The sequence below is a fragment of the Solanum stenotomum genome, unplaced genomic scaffold (genome assembly GCF_019186545.1).
Source record: "Solanum stenotomum isolate F172 unplaced genomic scaffold, ASM1918654v1 scaffold34104, whole genome shotgun sequence".
NCBI classification, from domain to species: Eukaryota; Viridiplantae; Streptophyta; class Magnoliopsida; order Solanales; family Solanaceae; genus Solanum; species Solanum stenotomum.
Genome location: NW_026032776.1, coordinates 15197 through 40954, shown reverse-complemented (window position 1 = coordinate 40954; position 25758 = coordinate 15197). Strand labels below are relative to the sequence as shown.

General features: G+C 34.4%; 3 protein-coding genes and 1 non-coding gene across 6 annotated transcripts in view; 1 reads left to right on the top strand and 3 right to left on the bottom strand.

Moving 5' to 3' along the window:
- The window catches only part of LOC125852344 (protein CHROMOSOME TRANSMISSION FIDELITY 7), a 12877-nt gene extending 1506 nt beyond the window's left edge, over positions 1-11371 (top strand). The window contains exons 1-6 of one of the 3 annotated variants that reach the window (XM_049532095.1): positions 5949-6133; positions 7448-7703; positions 7805-7900; positions 8022-8090; positions 8395-8744; positions 10812-11371. In XM_049532095.1, coding sequence (XP_049388052.1) covers positions 5964-6133; positions 7448-7703; positions 7805-7900; positions 8022-8090; positions 8395-8744; positions 10812-10947 — 1077 coding nt within the window. In that variant the 5' untranslated portion in view covers positions 5949-5963 and the 3' untranslated portion in view covers positions 10948-11371. Of the gene's footprint in view, positions 1-5881; positions 6134-7447; positions 7704-7804; positions 7901-8021; positions 8091-8394; positions 8749-10811 lie in introns of those variants that run through there. The other 2 variants (XM_049532094.1, XM_049532097.1) reach the window with 2 other exon arrangements.
- A 654-nt stretch (positions 11372-12025) lies between these two features.
- Positions 12026-15279, bottom strand: LOC125852343 (FT-interacting protein 3). Its single transcript, XM_049532093.1, has one exon. It carries the CDS (start codon positions 15199-15201, stop codon positions 12163-12165), a length of 3039 nt encoding a protein of 1012 aa, XP_049388050.1. The 5' UTR covers positions 15202-15279; the 3' UTR covers positions 12026-12162.
- A 4039-nt stretch (positions 15280-19318) lies between these two features.
- LOC125852342 (uncharacterized) lies at positions 19319-23223 on the bottom strand. Its single transcript, XM_049532092.1, has 5 exons — positions 23107-23223; positions 22050-22158; positions 21865-21967; positions 20245-20437; positions 19319-19466 (listed from the first exon to the last, which is right to left on the bottom strand). The coding sequence occupies exons 2-5, from the start codon at positions 22128-22130 to the stop codon at positions 19400-19402; spliced, it is 444 nt and encodes a 147-aa protein (XP_049388049.1). The 5' UTR covers positions 22131-22158; positions 23107-23223; the 3' UTR covers positions 19319-19399.
- Positions 23224-24015: 792 nt separating this feature from the next.
- LOC125852346 (U1 spliceosomal RNA) lies at positions 24016-24176 on the bottom strand. Its single transcript, XR_007445004.1, has one exon. It is a non-coding gene; the product is annotated as a U1 spliceosomal RNA (small nuclear RNA).
- Between the last annotated feature and the right edge of the window lie 1582 nt (positions 24177-25758).

Genomic DNA, 25758 nt, shown 5'->3' with positions numbered 1-25758 from the left:
AGCTTGATGATGCGCTTTGTTTGAGCCCATTTCAATTTTGTGTGATCGTCGTCTAGTTTCAAGACATGAAGCTCATCTTTTACTAGTTGAGCAAGGAGAGACGTCCGTTCCAATCCATGAGATGCAAAGTGGTGTTCATGAATCTTTCTCTAGGAAAAATAGTACGACCAATGTAGGTCTCATTAACCATATCTATAATATCAATTTGTATATCATCGATCTCCTCTGTTGTTTCAACAAAGCGAATACAATAAGCAACGCCCCTTCTAAAAAAGAGTTGAATGTTGTTCATCATTCGTCCATCCCTAGGCAGTGGTAGCACATTGTCAATGGGTCGCCAGCAGCGATAAGGGACATGAATGTCGAGAGAGAGAATTTCATAACCGAGGTTGTTGTTTCCATCTTCATAAACAGAAATCAACTTAACAGAACCACCATAAGGGTTAGAGGTAATGGAAACAAACTCTAGGGTAATGCACAAACTAGGATTTTGGGGACTGAGGATTGGGAGTGCATCACAGAGCTGTAGGGATAGTATGCGGTACATCACAGTTTGAGAAGAAGTTATCATCTTCTTCTCTAGAGATAAGAAGTGACTACTGCAACAGATTGTGGTAAAGCCGTAACATGTCTCTGGATTGTCAAAACGGAGCTTTGTCAAGAATTTTGCATCCTTAGAGAGAAAATGAGCGAAGGGGGAGTGTTTGTTACGGAAGTACAAGAAAGTTGGGTGCAGAAATAGTGTAGACCACAGCTTGCATACGCATTTGAATTTGAACAAAGACCGAAGAGGCAGGTAGCTCAAGATGAGAAATATAATCAAATCGGGAAGTTCAATTCTATTGCAACCACCACGTAGTAGCTTCATGACTTTAAAGAATCTGCAAACAAAGGAGATTTTTTTGTCTCTTCCAACAACAATTGCCTACATTTATAGTAGAAGGATTCTTAAATCCCAAATTCACTATGAATAGGAACAGGGCCGTAATTCCAATTCCTGATTGGAAAAGGCTTGTCGTCATGAATTATATGCTCTCTAATTTGTTCATCAACTGAATTTTGGATTTTATACTTCACTAGTTGACTTGCAACTTATTATGGTTTGTAAATAACTATATCTTTAAAATATTTCAAGGCAAACTACATCAATTCTACTAGTTTAGGTCCTAATTACTAAGATTCTCAATAGTTTCAAATATTACTTCCTCTATCATATTTTATGCTTAGGATACACCAGTTGGAATCCGTGAGACACATGTATCTGCCGAATTTTAAAACTGAGATACATATTTTATTTGTTTAAATTAATTGGTTGTAACTGATTTCCTTAATTATTTCTATAATTAAGATTTTTTCAGAATACATGGACAATTATTTTTGAAAATTTAATTAATCAAATCCCTTATTATAAGGCGGAAATCAAGGTATGTTTAATTTATTTTATTTTATTATTCTTTGAAATAATAAATTCATTAATAATATTAATAAAAGATAAAAAAAAACATGTATATATTAGTCATTTAATTTGATTAATTTCATTTTATTACTATTTTGAATAACAAATCCATTAATTTGATATAATTATTATCAAATATCAATATATGATGCATCCAACCAACTAAACACTTAGATATCATACATGTACATCCATATGTATCATAGAAGTATCTAGATTCATTTAATGTATTTGTTATATGTATCTAATATTTATTTCATGTATCTATTTAGATGATCTAATTTTAATTTCATGTATCTTTTATATGTATCTAGTATTAATTTGATGTATCAAGTATTAGTTTCATACATTATATTCAAAAATATGTATTCCGGATACATAATAAGCATATACATATAATTATATGTATCTAAATATGAAATGTAACTGAAACACACAAATTTAGGAAAAATCACGATGGTAGAGTATCTGTTTATCATTAATCCAAAAAAAAAGAGTAAATTTTTTCAAAATTCTTCCCTTTTTAGTATTTGAATTTTTTTCTCATAGATACATATAATCTTAAGTCAGATACATGATGTAATACCCTACATTGAAGTAAGGTCATTTTTGTCTTTTGATTTTGTTTTAGAAAAAAAGGAGAGGCAGATTGTTGGTTTGTTATAAAAAAAAAAAAAAAAAGAGAATAGTGAGCTAAAGGCCCAAAGCAGCGAAGGGCTGTAGCAAATTAACGAAAAAAAAAAAAGAAGAAGAAGAAATAGAGCAGGGAGTAGGGATTGGGAAATCAGCGTACAACAATAATAAAGGAAGAAAGCAATTTGAATAGATAGAGAAGAAAGAGAGGCAGTGCGAAGCAAGGGGGGTATACGCAGAAAGAAGAGAAGGATTCAACATATTTAAACAGGTTGAGGTAAATCGTATTCCTTTACACCTTCACCTTGATCCTTAACAGCCTTGCCACGATGCTTAGTAGCTTTGCCATGAGAAATTCTTAGTCTAAAAAAATCTATTTCGGATGCTGAAGTTTTATTACAAGAGACAACGAGTTAGACAGTAAGTTGTAATTTGAGACAGAAGTAGATGAACAAGTTATGTAAATTGACTGACGTTAGGAGATGTGCATCAATGAAAATTACTTATGACCTAGGATAATTATAATTTAGCAATTTGATGGACAAGAAGATCCAAAAATGGTTGAAAAATCTTTATCTTAGTTTATGAATTAGCCTTAACAAGGAGATTAACTCGAAATTGATATGAATGTGTTTATAGATTGACTGAAGGAATTCGTACGGATTACTAGAGTGATGAGCTTGGTATTTCGGCATGAGTACTGTGAGTAGTAATCTTGCCACAATTTGTTTTTCACAAATTTCATGATTTTTACATGGTTTATAAAGTAAATGTGTTACCGACTGTTTTGAACTTGCATGTGGGACAAGTCTTTTACTGATATGATACTGAAAAGATTATTTGAGATGATCTCATTCTTACAAGATATGATTATTGTTATTGAAAAGGTTTTATACTTATTTGAGAAATAGTATTTTGACAAGTGATTGTTAAACTTTGAAATGATATGATTTGATAAGATTTAAATGCTCTGTTCGATTTTGAAATGCTTCTACTGATTACAAGAAAAATATAAATGGGAGTAGACCTTGATGAATCCCGTAGCTAACGACGGGTTCGTTAGACCTGGTGCACCTTGTAGTTACTGATTTCTGATAAAGCCCTTGCTAGTGGGAAGGTAGAACTAGTATACTGTTACTGATATCCCTCTTGTAGGGATCTACTGATATGAATATTTAACTCCTTTATGAGGAGTTCACTGTTATTGGTTACTTCTTAAAGAGAAGGCCACACTGATTACATGATTCATCTTTGGAAACCTCCCTGCTATAAGATTTGATATGGAAATGTTTTTTTCTGAATTTACTATTAAGTATTTACATTGAGTTTGCTTATATGAGGCAAATAAGATTGAATATTGTTACTGTTTCTGAAAAGACATTATTATATGATTTGATTATTATACTAGCATGTTTTCTGACTTGTCCCTCATTAAAAATGGTTGTGGTTAAGTGTTATTACTCACTGAGCTAGTGTCTCACTCCTCGCTAATTGTTTTTACAGAGAACTCGGGTGGTATTGAAGAGGATTTCATTAACTAGAAAGTGTGATTTGGTAGCATCTGGTGAGCCTCGCATTGCTTCGCGTGGCAAGAGAACTATTGATTTGCTATGGTTTATTTAGTTTCTTTAAAAACTCTTAGAGTCGCTCCATTTGTCATTCCTTTGATTTGAGTCATGAATAGTCCTTCATATTATAGTCAAGTGACTAGTTGGAACTTGTTTTCATAGTTTGGAAATGAATTAGGTTTGTTAAGCGACAATTAGATCATTGAAGGATATTATGTTGTGGCTTATAGTTGCTATTGGTTGTGTTGTGAATTTCTGAGACAGGAAAAGTCAAGATAAACCTAAAAACAGAGGAAACTCTGCCCGATTTTCTGTAGATTTCTGGTTAAGGCTTGCTTTGGGATTCTTCCCCTTAGCGCCGGTCACGGTTCTAAATTGGATCGTGACAAGTTGGTATCAGAGCACTAGGTTATTCTTATGACTTATGGAGCACATGTTAGTAGTAGAATCTCAATTATGGTTATGTTGCCGGCCATTTCTGTAATCGTGATTCAGCGAGGACGTGATAGGATGTGTCTGTCTTTCTTTCTCATTCCTCCTTATGTATCTGACTTATAGGGTCAACTAGATGAATGTAACATTGTTTATCTTTCCGTCGCATGTCTTGAACTTAGTCACCCGATAACAAGAATAGTTCAAAGGTTTCACCGTGTAAACATCTGTGTCTTCCAATTAAGGGGAGCTTACTGAAGTAGTTGAAAGGTCCAAGAAAGAGGTCGTTATGCCACTTTGAGAGATTTTTGTGCACATATGTGAAATGTAATATATGTCGTTTCTGGAAAGAATACTACTCTGTCACTTTAGCAATATGAGAATGTTCCTGTTAACCCACGTATGTTCCTGTAATGACTTAGAATATAAATGGACATAATGAATGAAGTCAGGCAGCAAATAGGTCCAAAGACATCTTCAAGCAGCTACAAAGATTCAGACTTACAAAAAAAAATATGTTGAGGAGTTTCTAAAGATGAAACCTCCAAGATTCATAGGTTCTAACAACTCAAGGATCCTTAGAGATTTTTGGTAAAGATTCTTGGGTGAAATACTTAAAGCTTTATGAGCTCTAGCACATTCCAACAAGAGTACCGTACATTTGACAACATTCAGACAAGGAACATGACCAAGTACATGGCATGATATTATACTATTCGGAATACTATTAGGAGAACACCAAAGACTTGAGTCAGTTCACTAAGTTATTATGGATTGTTTCTTTCTGGACAGTTGAAAATGAGTAACTTGATAAGGAATTTGTTCAAAATGATGGTTGGAACTAATATATGACTTTGGATTATTCAATTGGCTAGATATGTTCCCTACTTATTATCTAACGAAATATTATTGACTACTAATAGTTAAACTATGTAACGATATGCAATAAGGAACAACTGCCTCGTATAAAGGACCTATTTGATATGTTTCACGGAGCCGTATAATTCTCAAATATTGATCTTTTGGTTGGTTCCCATAAGTCCAGAATTGGCGGAAATATTTTAAGATAGCTTTCAAAAACTTGACAGAGGCATTAAAATGTTTTATGCGGTATCTTTTGGACTGACATATGCCCCCGTTGTTATGAAGGCATTACTTGAAAAATATGTGCCAATGGTTAGTGATCGTACTTGAGTGTATTCTCATGACTGGAATGAACAAAAGGACCATCTTTGGATGGTATTTCAGACACAATAAGATTATCAACTTTATGCCGAAAATTTTCTAAGTGTAAAGTGTATCAGTGAATTGAAATTATTATGTCTACTGAAAAGATAGAATCACTTGGCAGTCTACTATAAATATTTGGTGGGGTAGTTCTAAAGAATTGTTGTGTTACTGACCAAGTTATAAAAAGAAAAGAAACAAATTTCAGTAGATGACAGAATGTGAGTAGAGATTTATAAGCTCAAGACATAATGACCACCATACCAGTAATAGTGCTATGGTTAGCATCTGGAGCATTCATGGTGCTTTGAGGATGGAATTAGAATATGTTCTTATATAAAATGGTAGTGTAATAGCTTATGTAATTAATTCAAATTATAACTATGTTAGCTAATTAACTAGTATATGTTTGTTTATCGATGTAATTTCCCTCTAATTAACTTTTGAGGGGTGAAATGCTATTTTCCAAACATTTGGGTATCCAAGTAATAATAATCAAAAGTACTACTCTCTTGAATTTGCTCATAGTATAAAGGCGGGAAAATCTTGTAGAAAATGGCGCTACACAAATTTTTTCATATGAAATTTACAGGTGAAATGTGAAAAAGGGCTGAAGGGAAATCGAAGAAATCAATTTAATTTAAGCTATGCAATCGAAGATTAAGAGCTTCTTTAAGCCATTTTCTTCTTCTTCTTCTTCATCGATTACGCACAAGACTGTAGATTCATCTCAAATTTTCAGTGATGATTTTGAGTATAAGAAGGTGCAACCAGAAATTTTGGTTACATACCAGCGAAGACCTCAAAATTCAAATGGGTATGCTGTAAATTCACTTATTTTCTGTTTCACTTCATTGAATTGGGTTTTTTTTCTTTTTACCTGTACATACATAGATGCCATTTGAATCTTGGAATTTCTGCTAAGAGAAGTGTTTGACTGGTAGCAGTGGTGGATCTAGAATTTTAGTTTGATGGGTTCAATTTTTATGATTTTGAACTATTCTCATTACACTTTTCAATTTGTTTGTGTTTTTGTCCATGTTAAATTAAAGATACGTATAATGTACCAAAATGTCCTTAATCTCTAGGTAAACATGTCATGTGTAAATTTGAAATTAAAGATTTGCCAAAAAATAAGTAAAGATTCATTCTTTTTGAAGCAAATGAAAAAGGAAAGTGAGATAAATAAATTGAAACGGAGTTATTAATGTTTATTGAAAATTTGATGATTTTTACTTGTATATCTAAGCTTTGTATTGAAGGACTTGGTTCAATTGAACTTGTAGTCTGTTAGCTACATCCTCAATTGAGATTTGCTAGTATTTTTTAAATCCAAATTGTCTGTTGCTCTATAGTTTATTTAGTTTTGTTTTGTTTTTGGACATCTCTATGGATTACCTTTCGTTGGTATTGCTGTTTTGTTCAAATTTTACTTACACCTAGCTGTAGAAGAGCTTCGTTGGATGTTCGATAATAGTGGTTTATTAGTCATTCTTCCTTTTCTTTTTTGGATAATTGTGGTGTCTGTGCGAACTTGCACTCAACTCGACTACTTCTTTTGGGGTACCTCCTACCTCTCACCAACATAGTTACCATATAACTCTGTCCATCAGACATATGAGAAGAAATCACCTAGTAGTTTTGCCTCCGAGTATGTGGTTTACTAGTCTTTTGTCAATTTAAATAAGTGAGAATTGAAGTAAAAGGAAAAATGGAAATGATGGACTGATATATAAGTGAGCTAACACATAGTCGTTCATCATCTCTGTTATCGACTTTCAATTAACTTGTTTATTGATTGATACTAACCTTCACTCTCATCTATAAGACCAAAGGGTGAAATGACTATTTTAAAGAAACAAGTCACCTAAGGCATATAAGGGGAAATGGTGCATGGCAGTTTCTTAAAATCACACCATTATACTAAATCTGAATGCTTTTGAGTATATAAGTTCAATCATTACTCGATCTTTCTTAAGTCATTTTCTCAAGCAAATTGGTTTTCTGCTAAACTGGGGTTTTAGCCATGTGTTTGAAAAGAAATTGCATCTCAGAGTTGTTACTACTTAACATTGATGACCTTTCTTATTTTTTCTTCAAGTTCTTTGCTTATGCTAAGCTGATTTTGCAGGCAAATGAATGGGGCATCAACTGGCGAAGCATCCAAGGAAATAGACTTGGAGGTGCCAAACTTGAAGGTGGCAAAGTCCGGGAAAATTCTGAATAAGAAGAGAAAGTATGCCCAATTCTATTTGGAACTCGGGCAGTCTGATTTTTTATTGCATACTTGTACTATCTGTGGATTCAAATATGCCAAAGGTGATGAAGAGGATGAAAAGTTTCATAAAACGTTTCACAAGAATTATACGCATGGTATTCCATTGAAGGTAATTCAGTAACAAAATTTGGTATTTCAAAATATTCTATTGTGCTTGATGTTATGAAAAGATTAAAGTTTTGTCCCACTGGGCTTTGACAAAATGTCCAGGGTTGGCGGAATGAAAGAATTATTCGAATTCCTTCACTTGAAATTGGGCGAATTATCTTGGTGCTGGACGATGACCCTACTCCTCAGAAAAACAAGGTTGGCAGATACTGTTTGTTTATGCATGAAAAACTGTATTTTTACTTCCTTGATTGGCATTTCTCTAGTTAGTCATGTTAAACATAGTTCACAGACTTAAGAGAGAGTGCATTGTTGGCAGGTAAAGGAAGTTGTGAAGATGATGGAGATGGAACTTGGAGATGGGTGGATATATCATCAGCTATGCAAGGTTCCTACTCTTGCAATTCTAATAAACTTATGGTCATAGAAAACAAACTTCATTGTCAAAAGTTGTTCACCAATCAATAGCAAATTTCAAATTTCCGGCTTCCTACTCTCTGCTTCATTTTATCTTTTAACGTGAATTATAAGTTACTTCAGTTCAATGAGCTTCTTAGTCTTCCTATGACATTGAATGTCTGTCCCCATTTTGCTGACTAATTTTAGTGAGAAATTCTGTGTGGTGGTTATGCGACTGTCTGAGTTTTACTAGCTCTGTGAATGGAACTCTGAAACATTTCTCTCCTTAACAGGTGTATCTGTTTATATCTTCTCAAAGAGTATCTGGATGTCTGGTAGCAGAGCCCATTAAGAGGGCTTATAAGATACTCTCAATGCCAGAAGGTAGCAGGTGTAATGTCTCACCTGAGAAGGAAGCAAAACAGACTTCAACCACGCTCCAATTTGGGGGAGTGAGTTTCCAGAGGGAAATGGTAAGAAGAAATCAACCAACCAAAAGCTGTGAAGAGTCTGATGAAAGCATCAGTGGAATAGTGTTGTGTGAGAAGGAAGCTGTATCTGCGGTATGTGGCATTAGAGCCATTTGGGTCACTCCCTCCAACAGAAGAAAGCATATCGCCAGCTATTTACTTGATGCTGTTAGGTAACACCATTCACTTTCTCAGAGTTGTTATGGTTTCTTGAAGTTTTTAATTGAAAATCAGTTGCATGCTCAGTAGCCAGTGAAGTTAAAATGACGAAAGTTAGATGTTCAAACTAGTAATTGCTCCTTATTAGTTTCAATTGGAAACAAAAAGTTCATGTCTGAGAAACACGACCACTGGAAAAAGAAGGAAAGCGACTGTCACAGATCAACAGACCTAATTCTCATAGAGTAAGCAGTCTGATGCTCTGGCTTGGTAAGTGCCTTTGTGGATTTGCAGCTGAATTCTTCTCGACTCACACTTGATAATTTATGAAATGGGTCCTGGTGGTATTCACTAGGTAAGAATGGTGTACTCTATCTATATTGTATGAGAAGATCCTACTAGGGTACTACAGTGTACTCCATCTATATTGCAAAATTAGAATGGTGTAGCACTCGCTGCTGCTGGAATACATGATTGAGACTCTTTGTGTATGGACTATGGTGCTTCTCAAGATCTAGAGCTGTCCAACTTTTTAAAGTCTACCAAAGACTTTTACACTCCTGTGCTATTACACTTTCAGACATAATGCTTTGTAGAAGTGGCTATGGCACAAAAGTTCAAGCTTTGGAATACAAAATACGTCTGGTCTTTCCATGCAAAAATTATCTTGATAAGAAAATTATTTTGAGGGATATAATTGAGTACTATCAAGATGGTTTAGAGATGATTATTGTTAAGTGTCCCACATCAGTGGAGGAAATGAACTCTTGTCTCCTTTTATGATCTTGGGCAATTTTCACCTTGTGAGCTAGCTTTTGGAGCGGAGTTAAGCCCAAAGTCCATTTCTTAATGATTAAGAAGGTTTTGTTCACTTCTTCCTATATTCAACGTGTAGCAATTTTAAATTCAGGAATGATTAAGCTGTCAATGGTGAAAAAAGGGATTCTACCTTGGGGAAGAATTATGTAAAAGTCAAGCTTACAGGAGATTAGAGGATGCAAGATGCAACCATCCTGGGCTATCAGTTTCAAAGGAGTTCTGGGGTACTTGAGTGGTATTTCCTTTCACAATGTGATGTTTAGTTCTCTAACTCAATTACCAAATGATAAAGTCTGATGTCTGCAGTCATACTGAAGAAACTATAATCTCTGTAATTGAGCATCAATGGTCTCTTAAGATGAGAAGAGAGGTAGAGGAGGTGGGGAGCATTATTCACTGAGTTGCGAGCTATGCACCACTGGCCCTCCGGAAATTTCTCGGTTATAAAGAAAAGTATCCTCATGAGTAGACCATGTCCCTGAGATTTGATAAAAGAAAGCTACATTACATGTTAATACATTATAATTGGTTAAAGCTATAATGAATATATTGGAAAGAAACGACCAAGGAATGGAGAAAGAGTACACCAAGATGAAAGATTGGATGTTGCTTAGTAACTGCCCAAGTATGGAGTTCACTAGGGAAGGTTTTCTCACTCAGTCCAACCTCCAAAAGAAGGGATTTCAGCTTTGCAGTAGGTGTCTGATGTGTGAAGAACACTATGAAGATGTTGGCCACCTCTTCTTGCACTGTAGAACTACTAGTCAGTTATGATGCATGTTTTTGGCAATATTTGGCATCTTGGACTATGCCAAAATCCATTTTTGAGCTACTGCAATGCTGGAACAAAGAGTGGTTATGCAAGAAATCACAGAAGACTTAGAATACCATTCCTGAAGCCATTTGGTGGACTGTATGTCTTGAAAGAAATGACCTAACTTTTGAAGGCAACAGAAGAATCATACATAGACTTAAAACAAAGATTTACATTTTTTCTAGTTTTTTGGGCCAACCTGGTTATTGAAGATGATGGAGCTGCAATTCCAGATACAGTAGAGGATCCACAAAATCTGCAATTATGTCAACACTTCAATCTACTTTCTATTGCATGACTGTTATCTGCAAAGTAGTAGTTATATTTTGGTCAAATAAGTTAAGAGGAAATGATTATTTTGCTGTCTGGAACGCCAAAGTTCCACGTATATATGGATTGCTTATGATTTAAGTTAAAGTCTGAACTTGCTTCTCATTTTTCAATGCAGGGAAAGTTTTTGCAAGGATTTAGGTCTTAAACGGTCCGAGTTAGCCTATTCTCAGCCAACCTCAGCTGGAAAGGCCTTCATCTCGAGTTATACAAGGAGCAACTCATTCTTGATTTATACAACTTCTGATTTATAGTAAGGACCTGAGAAATAGTCCTTAAGAAATCCTCCCGCGAAGTAGTCTCCAAGAAGGAACTACAACTCTGCAATAAAGATTGATGTAAAGGCGTATCCTTTGGCAGCAATAGAAGCTTTCTTCTTTTGCTTTTTTGCAGAAGACAAAGCATCAACGACAGTCATAGGAACAAGATGTTTCTTCTCAGCCTTTCCTGGAGTTCAAGAAGCTTAAGCTTGCCTGATTACAATCTGTCTCGCGGAAACCGGTAGTAAAAGTACTGGGACTGATGACCTTAATAGGATATTCTCCTTCAACCTTTGGCTACATTAGCATATATTATAAGAGAGTAGATGTCTTTTTGCTGTATATTTATGCAAAATCATAGGACTTTTATGCTTAATGTGCATTGCATTGAAGCAAGAAGTTTGGAACTTTTTGGTTATGATGTTTACACACTGAAGATTGTTGATTGCTCTTTCTTTTGAATTGAGCATTGGTACTTTTGGGGTCTTTCTTTGTAGGCCGCTCTTCGGGTGATGAGGTGGACAATTCCTTACTCTGACTTGCATGAATCAATTCTTACTCCTCGGTAAGAAGTGAAATCCATATTTAACCACGACCTCAACTTCTAAATACCATTTCTCAACTTCGATTTTTATATACTACCATTTAGTTTTAAACATTCTTTATTTTCAAATTTCAACCAAATCTATGTTTAAAGTAAAGATTTTTACAACACACCCCTTTTTCTTCTGTCTTTTTATGGAACATGAACTAGAAGGATGTTTGTTCAATTTATATATTTCTTTCATTACATTACTCTATTGTCCTTCATTGTTCTTGATAAAAATAATTTCATTTTTACGAGTTTCACACTCCAACTATAATTTTTTATTTTTTTTTTACAATTAACTCTATAAACAATATACTTTTCTGTTCTTTTTCAGCTGCAAGTAACATATCTGACTCATCTAACGGTCACTTCATTAAAGTCCAATATTTGCTCCACTTTTTAACACACCCACCAACCCAATTTAAAGTATACAATATATTTTTTTGGTCCCAGTACACCAATGGTCAAAATTATACATATTGAGAAAACAAAACAATGAATTAAATAAATAGTTATGTCAATTGCCATGTTTTACACAAAGTAAACATGAAAGAGAGCAACCATGAAAAACTAGTCTAAAAGCTAAAATAATAAAAACATAAAAACACCACTCAATAATCTTAAAGAATTTGATCGGAAAGTGGTGGAAGTCGCCGGAAAAAGTTGACGGGGACCGATGGCATGTCGTCGCGGAACCGAGGGTGGCGTAAGTAGTACAGCCCTGACCCTAACACAAATGCCTTAAATGGAACCACATAAAACACCAATGAAGCAAATAAACACACAATCACAAATATACCAGTAGCTCTAGGATCCCTCCAATTGAACAATGCTTCTAGTCTTTCCCCTTGTGCTGCTACATCACCTAGTAGTGTTTGTGCCCTCCCTGCTAGTGCCCTCAACCTATCATATCGCACACGAACATGTTCCATAGGCCTCGAGCTCGGGAACCCATCAAACTCCTCGTCGAGCTCATCGGGGCCTATTGCATCTACGTAGGACAATCGAGGATCCATTGTGATTGCAACACGTTGGCGATATCGGTACCTTAGGGAAATGATCAAGAATGCATACATACATATTGTAGGTAAGACTAGGTGTGGACATAACACAATGGCTATTAATAGTATATGTACCAAGATTGTTGTTGGTGGGTGCACCCATGTACGAATTCCATCGAGCCAACGAGCTAACGTGGCTGCTCTAGACAAGCACCCCACCACCCTGAACCAATTCGCCTTACTACGCCTCATGCTCCATATGTGTGTGTCGGAATCCAACATACATTGAACCACTTCTTGACCCAATGCTGGTTCTGATCTAGCCAATCTTGCTGTCACAATCCTCATAGCTGTGTGCCTTAATATGTCCTGTTGGGCTGGACCAAATGGGCGTACGTAATGCATTCTTGGCAACATAGGATTAGTATAAGCTTGTATCAAACTCAACCATGATGAACAAGTAAACCTTAAAGCAATCTCAATGTCACCCATTTTCTTTGCACCACTAGGGAGCAAGACCATGAGTGAATAAGTACCCATGTACACCTTATTTGTGTCGAGCGTCGAGAGTCGTACCCTTAGCTTCCCGAGTCGTACGTCCTTTTTGAGTGCATCGTCGTGCTTGTACCTCCCGTTATCAAACACCCCGATCGTTAGCACGGTGCAAGGATCGTACACGTCCCATGTATATTGCTCGTTCCACCTCGGATTGAAACGATCGAGGATAGTACGTGTCCGGACCCACTTAGGCCCGTACTTGGCCACCACGTAGGCGTCGGTGGTGCCGCGTGTACCGTCTTTTGTTTTCACAGGGAGGAGATTGTTGGCCCCTCTTATACCAACTTCAAGCAATCCAATAGGTGGTTTGGATAATTGTTTTGCCGTGGCTCTGACATCACTTGTTAAATGTGCTGCTTCATCAAGCACGTGATACCCACCCTCCAAACAAGTTCGCACGTGTATTCTACCGGCATATGGCTTTTTCTCATCACCAATCAAATTGAACCACCTTGATCTTGGCTCTGATTTGTCGTCGGTACGCTTATCGATGGATGTGACATGTACCTTAGCATACCCCACCACTTGACCATTAGTAACATCTTCCACTGTGATCACCAAAAATGGCTCGAACGGCTCGGCTGCCACGAAGACAAGGTCTTCATTCCACGTGGGATTGGACGCCGAGCTGGACGAACCCACCGTGGTTCGGCTCGTCTTGAATAACTGTGCCCCGAGCTGAGCTTTCACGTAGAGGTCCGGACTCCGAACCTTAGGCTCAGTACCACCCGAACCTAGCTGCAAGTCTTGGGTTTGGATAACCGTTAGCCTTAAATACCACAGCTTCGGAGAAAGGTAAACTTTGGCTCGGGTTTCCGGTATCAGCCCACCGGAATCCGACTGCCACGCCTCGTTAAAAGCTTCATCCGCCTGAGTCCCGAGCCACACCGCCAGCATGACGTCATTCCCCGGTGGGTTCTGATCACCGGTGACACCTTCTAAACTGTACCATTGTGGAGCTAATGGACTGTCCGGCGGCACTCTTTTGGGAACTTCCTGCAAATCAAACGACACATTTCCGATGCAATTTTCGACGATTTTGTCGTCCGCCCCTTTCTTTTCAACCCAAATGGAGACTTCTAATGAAGATGAGTTCAATCCATCTTTGTCGAAAGCGAAAACTTGATCCCATTCTCTGTAATCAGCGAGTGATTTGGTTTTTATACTGTGAGTTCCGATTACCAGTTTCGCATAGGAAGACGAATCAGGCTCGTGATGAGCCCGTTTCGCCTTCACAAGTCGAACATATAGAAAGGGCATTTGATCGACGAGATCAAATGCCCCTGTTCGACGATCGACACCAGTGGAGAGATTCTTATGAAGGATTTTGAGCTCACTGGTGTTTTCATTTGCTGATGGGTTTTTATTTGGGGGTTTGTGTTGAGCTATTGGTGGATGCTCCATTACTTCCGGTTGCTGCTCCGGTGGTGATGTTGCCGCTGCTGGTGGTTCGCCGTCTTTTTTCGGATTCTCCGGTGGGGTTTCTTCCTTCTTCTCAGCTGATTCATCCGGTTTCTTCTCCTCTTCCTTCTTCTCCGATTTCTCTTTCTTTTCCTCAGTCGGAGTAGAGGGTTTCTCCTCTTTCTCCTCCGGCGCCGGAGTTGGGGGTTTCTCTTCTTTCTTCTCCGGCGCTGCCTCCGCTGCAACTTCCTCCTTTTTCTCCTCCGTTACTGGCGGCGGCGGCGGAATTTCTTCATCTACATACCAAATCTTAAGCCCAATCTCACCTTTAATCTGTGAAAAAACACTCCGTTTCTCCAACGGATAATAAACCAAACTTTCCAACCCAACTCCGACGAAAGTACTACCGGGAATCTTAACTTTCCCAAGGAAATTACTCCTTTTTCCGATCTTCTTATCATTATACACATTCAATTCAAGTATCTCAGACGCCATTGAATCAACATCATGGACCAAAAACTCGAGACGCTCATCCCATTGAGGATTGAGATCTCGAAACTTGGTCTTAGTACGACGTCGTTGGCCATCGAAATCAACGATGGCAAAAGCACTAGCAGTACCTTGACCATCTTTAGGCATTAGATTTTTAGCATTACAGACTTCTACAATGACTTTTCTTGTACAAATTTGATCACCCATTTGAGATATCTATAAGAAAAACTGAAAAAATTATTGGTTTAACAGAATTTTTTTTTCCGGGGAGTTTTCCGGTTAATCGGGGAAATGGAGAGTATAGTAATGAAGAAAGTTGAGAGTGTGAGGCTTTTAAAGTGGGGAGGAGCCTATTTTTTAAAATTATATATTTTTAATATTTTTGTTATGTTATGTTTCACATGAAAGTGGAGTGGGTATTTTGTCATTTATGGTACTTTCCCGTTGAGGTTATTTACCTTTTTTGTTATAAATTTAGGGTGGTCGAGCGGAGGATTTATCGAAAATAGTTTTATCGTGATAAATTTGATCTTTAATTAAGTGTCAATTGATAATTATGATATTTAATTTTGGTGTACACAAGTAAATAGTTAAACTTATGTAGAATTGAATAAAATAGATAGGTCTGTCCTATATTGTAATTTTGTATCCTGCGTGACGTCCTACGTATATTATGTCATGTAGGACATGTGTGTTTATTTGTTCAGTTTTATATAAATTTAAATGTGTACTTATGCACTCAAAATTGGAGGGTGTAGTTGTCTGCTGAAACCAAGTTAAGAGTCATATTTATGTATTATGTCTAAAATATATGTGTACTCTATTATCTTTGATTTTATTTGTAAAATTATACTTTCACTGTTGTAATTTATATGAGTTAGTTTGACTTGACATGATATTTAAGAAACAAAGAAAGACTTTTGAAATGTGTGATCTAAGTACTTGATGTTTGTGAGCTATAAATTATTTTACTAAGTGTAAATTAAATATTTTAATATTAAATTATTATTATCATTTATCAATAATATATTCAGTGAAATTTCACTAAGTGAGATAATAATCTATATATAGTATAATTTACTATAGAAATAGTCTCTAATCATATTACTAAACTTCATATAGAAAAATAAAAAGTACAAATCTCTAAAGATTTATTTAGCAAAAAATATTAATTTGCATGTGCTATGTGTCATAACTTATAGGTAAAAACATTTATCTATTGGAAAACCGTTGGTTTTATATCATTTATGTACTATTCTTTCATTAATTATATATACCACATTAAAATTTAAAAAGATAAAAATAATTATAATAACAAAAAAAAGAAGACACGTAAGCATAAAAACAAAGATCTACGTGGCAATTGCATGGGTTTGTGAGATTTGATATAGACAGATGGTATCAAATCTGAGCACCTTGCCTCAAGCTGAATTTTTGTTTTATTTTATTTAAAATACTAAATATAAAATAATTATTTCTGATTAAATTTACATGAATGCAACTTCTTGAATTTATTATTATATATGTCATTTTAATTATTTTGTATCTTGCTATTTTATTACTCTATATTTTACGATTTCATGTTAGTTACATTTTTTTACTTAAAAATTTATCGAAAATAACCTATGTATGCTCTACTTTTTTTCTAAATCATACTGAATAAGTTTTGTATCTTGCTATTTTATTACTTTATGTTTTATGATCTCATGTCAGTTACATTTTTTTAGTTGACAATCTATCGAAAATAGCCTAGGTATATTTTACTTTTATCTAAATCATACTGATAGAATTATACCGAATAAATTGTCGTTGCAGCTAATTTCTTGAATGTTGAATCATGAAATTTGTATGTGAAAAATCATGAAATTAGAAGTGTTTAAATTTTTTTGGGGGGTTGCAACTTTTGTGTACTTTGATCATGATAAATTTATGTTTATGAAAAGTCATGCAAATATGGGGAATTGAAAATAAACATGCAAATTGTACTCAATAGGACGATTGTAAAAAAAAAAAAAAATCAAAACAAAGAAAAAGTTATTTTCGAAAAATAGAAACAATAATATTTATTTATATCGAAAAATCTTAATAAAAAGAACTCGAAGGAGAGTATAGAAAGATAAGAAACAATAAAATTTGTATATTAGAGTAAAAGATTCCTAACAACACTATCAATATATCAAAGTCACGGAATTAGAATTTTACTAAGTTGATTCAAAATATAACGAAATACTAAACACATAGAAAACAATAAATAGGGAATTTATTGAATCCTTTACACCCCTTGAGCTTCGTCTATACAAATAAATTGAGATCAGTTATACGAATCATCACCGGGTGAGCTTCGTCTATACAAATAAATTGAGATCAGTTATACGAATCATCACCGAGTACGTAACATGATTAAAATAGAAGGATTGAAAGTTTGACAAGTTATTCTCCACTATAATTACAGTAGTCCATCCATAGTAATTACCTTCTAAACAAGGTAAAAATTAACAAATAAGACCGTTAATTAATTTAATTAATTAGATTATCATTAAGTATGATGTAATTAGTACTGTCAGTGCTAAACCACCACCCTCTTCAGTAAATAATTACTAAAATAATAATATGTGAAGAATAAAACATTCATGAAATTCAGTTCATTTTTTGGCAGTTTCTTTTTTTTTTTTTAAATTAATTCAATTTTATCTTTTATTTAAGCTTTTTGGAAAAGGCCACTTGCAGAAAGCAGATGAAAAATTTGCAGAAAAATATATATATAAAATTATAAATATTACTATTAATCTCTGCAAAAATGAACGTTGCTTTGTTCTTGTGTTCCATAATTGTTTCTTTTTGTAACAGTGCTCCTACTTTTATTGAATTGAAGATATATAATAAACAAATTGCATATATAAAACACTTTTGTAATTTAGCGATCAATGAAATAAATATAAATCTTAAAGATCGAAATTCAAATTTCAACAGAACAATATAAAACAAGAAGAAGGTGATTTCATCTCATCTGTATAAGTTGATATGAAAGTTTTCAGATATATCTACTGATAATAAGTATTCAATAAAATAATCGAGTGAACACCGATTGAACTAAGATATGACGTAATGATATTTTCAAGTGAAGGAGAGCCTCGGTCAGTAGCAAAATTAGAATTTTATGTTTATGAAGAATTATTTAGTGTTTTTATTTTGTCTTCGGTGAAAATTGAACCTGAAACCTTAACCACACACTTCATTGACTACTAGGCTACATCCTTGAGTACCAACACAATTAAATACTTATGGTATTATTTACTGAAATATTTTAACTAAATTAACATAAACTCGTAACTTATAATTACGTTAGATTTATTTTTACCTAAAGCAATAAAATTATTTTTGTATGATCTCTAGGTTACGAGTTTAATCACTTCCACACACTAGATCAGAGAATATACTTTAAAGATACGTGTGAGCTTTGGGAAGAGAGTTTATATTTATTTACATTTTACAATGGTTAATATCTCTGACGAACTTACATTTACAAATAATATATAGTAATTTTTCCAATAAATAAATATATAATCATTCAGTTACACGAATGCTCACTAATTAACAAGTCAATTATAGAAGTACCTTTTCTGTTTTTTTATAACACCATTAGCTAACTAGGGGATGAAGATTATGGTAGAAGATTAATTATAACTGGAAGTCATTTATTTTCATATCAATATGACAAGTTATTATTGTATTACTATCTATTTTTACGAGGTAATGGTAAAATCTACATACGCTCTAGCCCGTCAGACCCTATGTAAAATTTAACTGGATATGTTGTTGTATTACTCTATTGCTATCTTATTCTTCAATTTAATTATTACGCGTTGTTTCCTATACTTTCGATCGTGTGAAAATTGATCCAAAAAGCGAAGGTCTTTTACTAATGGGATTCCACCCTCTCGATCAAGTTCATTCGATCTCATACCAAATGCCATCAATAGATCACTTTTCGAGAAAATATTGATTATCATCAACGCCATCTTACTTCTCAACTTATATGGGCTTAATATAAGTTAATCCGAATTCATCAGGTCCAATGCAAGTACATGATATCAGGTGGGAAACCAATACAAAACTTGAGGACGTTGTAGGAAGTATGAACTCATACATTTCAGATTTTGAATCCGTCTCTGAATTGGTAAGAAGATCAATAATAACAAAAACCAAAAAAGAGCAAAAGCTGCTACACTTGAAAAGCAACCATATGAGCATCCTCTATACTTTCTCTAAATCAACTTTTTTGTAATTAAAAGTAAAAAAAATATTAAAGCTACACACAATATAGTTCAAAAAATGAAAAGCAAAATTGGGAATAATATCCCTAACATCAAAATTTGAATTACATTTTAGGAAATAACTTATATTTCTACATGGATCTACTGTTGTCACTGTTAACTCTCTGCTTTCTATTTGGAGCCATGTCTTCAGAAAACCTACAGCACAAGTTAAGAACTTAATACACAAGCAGTGTGAAGATCTGAAATCATTTATCTTTAGAAGACGAAAAAGAATATTGGAATACACGATATCTAGAGTTCAATTACGAGACGTATAACCAAAGGTCTTAGGTTCAAACCCCGGAAATAGAAAAATTCATGAAAAGGAGCACTTCCCTCTTGAATGGGCCTTACACAACGTGAATCCAAATTAGTCGAGGCCTTGAGGATAACCAGATACCAGAGGGAGACAATTTTTTTTACTAGACCTATTAACTATAGAAAATAATGTGACTTAATGTATCGAGGAAACCAAAAGTTGGGAAACAAAATGTTGTTTTATGCATCTGATTAAATTTCAGAAAATGAGATTGCTCACAAAAATGCATGAATCGTGAAGTCATGCTTTTTTTGTCTTATAATCGTGGTATCTGGTGCCAGCTTGCGTGCGTATCGTTTATTCCACGGGATACCTACTACCGACCACCAACAACAGGTGCCCTGTAACTTTGTCCACCAAGACTTAGACAAAAGAGAAGAAATCACCTAGTGATCTGTATCAACTGAGATTTGAACCTGAGACCTTATGATTTTCCTCTCACTTCATTGACAACTAGACCACACCCTTAGGTGCGTGAAGTCATGCTTGGAAAATTATCTACAAGTTGGGAATCATAAGCGAGGATAGACTGGAAGAATGACCTCAGAAATACAATCCAATATGATTCATAAATCAACTTACGGGTAATGATTAAATGAGTTCTAGAGAACTTACATCTCCAAAATTCTCTTCCTCTTGTTGTTGCAAATGTAGGAGCTCAGCTGTTCAACCCCCATATTTGCAAAAGTCTTGTCTAGATCATAATTCAACAAATTACATGCATCTAAAGTTGATGAGGACTCGGCTGTATCAGGTGTACCAGAGAGATCTCTAAGTTTTCCTTTAAGATTCTCCATCAAAACGAAACCTGCCAAATAGTGAAGTGATCAAAACTTCAGTTAAACCGACATGTGATACATGTCAACTACATGGATTCTTTCTGCAAGTTATAACTAAGAGTAATAATTACCCTGAAAAAGATTTTGGTAAGGTTAAAGCCTTGGCAGCCGAAAAACAGGTGTGATTATGTGAATTGTTTTGTAAAGTATCCAGGGGAGTAAACCTGATCGCATTAAGGCATGGTAAAGTTTTTTGAAGTTACAGTAATGCAAGATATTCATGCAGGACAAATAACACAACACAAGAAGAAGCAAGCAATGAAGGGACCCTCACTAGGATAGAAACCCACAATAACTCAATAATTCTACGAAGATTCAACTTTAAGAAATGCGAAAAAATACATTGTGTCTCTAAATACCAAGTTTTGTATAAGCTATGATTCTTCTTATCATCTTATAAAAAGAAGCAGCAGTCGCTCTGTGCTTACCACTTCACCTCGCTTCTCGCTTCTGTCATTGAACCAGTACCAAATCACACTCCCTATTCAGCACAGAAGCTCCGAAAATGAAGCTTCATTTTCCTGAGTTTGGTGGCATCAATCCGAGGGCTGGATTAGAAGGCACGGAAAATATTTTGAAACCTATCAAATTCCTAATAGATGAAGCTGAATTATGTTTAACAAGTAATGCATCGAGTTAATTACTGATTTAAAGAGCATTTAAAGGATTCCCAGTGGATGGTCTATCTTGGCTAATGTTCTGGGCAGATCTACACAGGAGGTTTAGCGATTTTATATATAAGTTCAATAAACTTCAGCGATGTGGAACTGTGGACAGTTATTAGGAGCAATGGAGGGTGCAACCAATATGGTGATGATTAACCTCCATCCTACTGAATTCCACTTTGTAACTTGCTTTGTCAACGTATAGAAACAAGAGATCAAGTCTCTAGTGAGGATAGCCAACCCTGCCACTCTCATGGATGCTTATGAAGTAGCCCGACTGCATAATGAATCCATTAAAGCTCTTTATAGATAAAAACTCCTTCAAGATGCTCCTAGTACATCCTAAGCCCTCTAGAACCCTCTAATATGTCATCTCAGACTTGTTTGCCCATTTTACCTTTCTTTCTTTAAATTATATTTGGAAGTATTATAAAGATGTAATGACTGAAAAAGCTGAGTTCCCTCCTCTCATATCCCCTCTTCTTATCTTCTGATTTCATTCTTTCCTTCTCCCTTTGTTCTTTACTTGCTATAACTGTGCAATTTTTTCGCTATTGAGCTCAAGTGTAACGATATTTTTTAAAAACAGAAGTTAGTGTCCATCTGAAGGAAAGTAAAAACAGACAAAAAATTCACCAATTTCTACAGCAAATACCAGTTTATAGATGATGCACCATTCAAGTAATGAATAAATGTTACCAACTTATGGAGAGGAGGAAGCAAAAACTCACTGAGGGCTCGAAGGGTCTTCAAATCAAACTTGTTAGCTAAAGACTTATGACCAATCTTTTTGGCACGTTGTTGAATCAGAACTTTCAAACCTATCAATAAATCCTAAAAAATTCAACCAGATCACACATAAGATATTGGTCATCACCCAAAAGAAAAAGGAAAAAAATGAGCAGAGATAACTTACAAGCTCAGATTCGGTTAAGGAACAAAGCCACTGAACATCTTCAATTCTATTATTCCCTAATATAGCCATCTGTTCTTTCATCTTTCTTTGGCGTGCACTTAAAGGACACCTGATGGGAAGAGGTAAAATCATTTTAAGCATTATTGCAAGGGTGAGAGGCAATGGCATATAAAAAAGAAGGTGGCCTAGGTAGTATATGGTGATTATAACCATACACATTAGGTACTAATGGAACAGGGATAATGCAACAGCAAATGAAGAAAAAAATTGTATATCAGACATTACATGGCAAGGTCCTTGGATGACAGCCTAGTGCACATGGAATTGGCAGGAAGATTCGTAAGATGTTTTGTTATTTGCAAATAGTGATTGAATTTATCATAGTTTGCCAGTTTCTTTTTGTTATAAGTAGTTGTAGCCATTGTCTGTTGTGTGAATCCTCTTAGAAATGTATGAATATTTAGCAGCTTCTGTGCTTTTCTTTTAATTTTTATACCCGTGGAGTCTAGGTCAGCTATCAGGTAATTTCACGCGGTACCTGCTACCTTCTACCGGTACAATCACCGTGTAACTCTATCCACCAAGACTTGAACATATGAAAAAGAAATCACCTAGTTTACCAGTGACCTATTGATTCTCAACCAAGTTCATTGATAACTACGTCACACCCTTAGGTGCCTCATCTTGTTATTTCTCTCTTCAAATACATGTTTAGAATAAGAATATATTTTCAATACTGGATCCATGTTTAAAGTTTCAACATTGCATCAATAGGTCTTTCATCCTCTTTCTTACTACTAGGTGAAAATACAGCCAGCAAAACTCCATCAAGGAAACCATAAAATTTAGGTATAAACAACATAACCAATGCAAAGTCTAGAGCGTATAGAGTTTACACAAATCTTACTCCGGTTATTTCGGATAGACTTTCAGCTCAAGTAAAATCATATCAAAGCAAAAACTATAGAAATCATGACAAAGCAAAGCACGATTTTTAAAAAAAGGAACAACAACTACAATAAATAAGGCGACGAATAGTTTTTGAAGAGAAACTTACAGTTACGGAGGACTCCGGCGGTCGGTGTGGAAGACTTGCAGCAGCGGCACGCCGGCGCAGGGAGATGGACTGACGGCGGCGAACTGACGGCGGGGGAGGTTTTTTTTTTTAACAGGGAGAGGGATTTGGGGAAAATAAAAAGGAAATATCAAAATTCATACTTAAGGAAAAGGAAAATAGCGTTTCTAGTCTCTAAAGTTATTGATTTGTTCATTTTGATCCTCATCTTAGTGAATTGAGCATATTTAATCTTTTTTTTGGAATAAAATATGCAATTGAGATTCCAAATTGTGATTTCCATTTTTTAAAATAAAACTTAACCTATATTATAAGTTTATATTTTATAAAAAATAGACTCATCATTTTAAATTATGTAAATAAAAAAGATTTAAACTCGATGTGAAAAGATAAAGGCCAAACCACTCAAATTTAATATCTTAAATTCATTTTTTTTTGTAAAGTGTACCCATCCTTTCAAAATCCTAAATACGTCTCCGATTCCTTCACTCCTTTTTTAAAATGTATTGCTTTCTATGTATTTTTTGTATAAGCATATTTAAATTTTGAATTCGCTTCGGCATCTAAGAAATATATGCTCAAAAGATGATAGATGAGATATCACATTGGATGTTTTGGAATGAGTATCTTGAATATTCCCCGTTCCAATTAATATTTTTGCTTTTTGAGATTTAAACTCTGTGAATTTTGACCAACATTTTAAAATATATATTTTTTATGACATAATTTTTTTGTGTCAAGCATAGTCAAGTAATTCATGGAGCAAAGAAGTGTATTTTTTTTTCATTATACGTGTATCACTTGGTAAATCCAATAAATCAATAAAAACATGTAAAGTTCTAATTGAATACCAAGCTTAACAAGAACAAGAAGAAAATGTTGAAGAATTGGTTAGGGGTTGCGCGAATGGCATGCCCCGCTGCCACAAATTATGACATAGGCTCGATCATTTGGACTGACCTTAAGTGGGCACCCTTTCAAAGTGCAAAAGAAGTCATCGACCTAGGTCATAAGCCTTATTGATCACACATTAACCCGATCCAGGTAAGTATGTTTCTTGTTGCTCTTTCGTATTCTTATATATCCAATACAAATCCTTCTTTTCCTTTGTGTAAACCAATAATGAGGGACATTTTGCTTATATAAAGTTTAAATCTCATAACATTAATCAACTAAATTATAGGGGTATCATACTACATCATTTAGTCCTCATGATGGCTCTTAGAAAAAAAAAATATTCCTCCACTCTTAATTAGATGATTTGATCGACCTTGATCCTGCGATCTTGATAAAAGCATTGAGTATTCGAGAAAAATTCTATATTAGTACTAGGCATTTTTTACCAACCCTCAACAAAGATTGTTAACAATATCATCATCATATCATATCATATATATATTATATTATATATTATACTAAAAGTGGGAAGAATGTTAGGCAAAAGTTAGATTACCGTTTTGCCCCTATACTAAATCATAATCAAAGTAATTAAATATTAGTAAATAAATTGCTAATTATTTTACAGTCTTAATTACTCTTAATTTAAAACTTGAAAAGTTAATTACATTTATTAATTTAACAACATAGTCTAAAGTTAAAAGGGAAAAGTTGGATTACTATTTTATCCCTATCCTAAATTAAAATTCTAAAAATCATCTAATTGGTTATTAGTAAATAATTAAGTTTAATTATCTTAAGGCACGTTCTCCTTCTTTTAAATTTTGAAGTTTATCTCCTAGCCCGATTTATAAATTAATTAATTGTTACTTTATTTACCTGCGTTGATTAATATAATGTCTCCTTAATTTTTATTTTAATGCTCTAATAATAGGTGAGTAAATTAATTTAATGAGAAATTGGATTTATTAATTTGTTGGAGTTATTTTTTGATATTATATATAAATCTTTTAATTTATAGTATCTTAATTACAATGTACAACTATTTAGTTTTCAGCCTTCAGTTAATCCTACCCTATAATAATAATAAATACTACGTATTTAAATGATGGAAATGAAGAGGCATAACAGAAGAGGGAAACAAAAATTAAAGTCTCATTTTTACTTTAATATATTGTGTCTATTCTCTTTATCATCAGATCAGATGTTAATCATTCTAGAGTCTAGCCTATCATCTTTCTGATTTCACATCTCGAGTAAGTTCGTATTCGTTCTTCTTTTTTTGTTTCATCTTTGCAATATTATAATTTTGTAGGTACAAAGAAAAATGACATTATCAAAATATTTAGTTCGATACACACAATGGTTAATCATGCTATATGTCATATCTTATCAAATGAATTTACATAGATGAACATTTTGAAAACTCTTATAATTTCTTTGATATGCTTTTCTTTTCGGTAGTTGGATGATGACATCGGAACCTTTGATTATAAGAGCGTCCTGCCAGACTTAAAAGATAAGTTATTAGTGTAATTTTGTACGTGGTCAGATTGTAGAAATCATTCTCTTAATACTTATTTCGTTAGGTTCAATACTTTTATAATTTTCTGAAATTCTCTTTTGAGTTTGGAGAAATAACTTCCGAAAGAGTATAAATTGGTACTAATTCAACGTGTTGACAAAGATAAATTGTTTGGTTATTTACACTTTCATTTGAGGTTTATTGATCATAAT

Coding starts and splice junctions, on each gene's coding strand:
- LOC125852343 (XM_049532093.1), bottom strand. CDS start 15,201: ATGGGTGATCAAATTTGTACAAGAAAAGTCATTGTAGAAGTCTGTAAT.
- LOC125852342 (XM_049532092.1), bottom strand. CDS start 22,130: ATGAAAGAACAGATGGCTATATTAGGGAATAATAGAATTGAAGATGTT. Junction 21,968..22,049: donor CCTTAACCGAATCTGAGCTT/GTAAGTTATCTC, acceptor TGAATTTTTTAG/GATTTATTGATAGGTTTGAA. Junction 20,438..21,864: donor GAAGACCCTTCGAGCCCTCA/GTGAGTTTTTGC, acceptor ACTATTTGGCAG/GTTTCGTTTTGATGGAGAAT.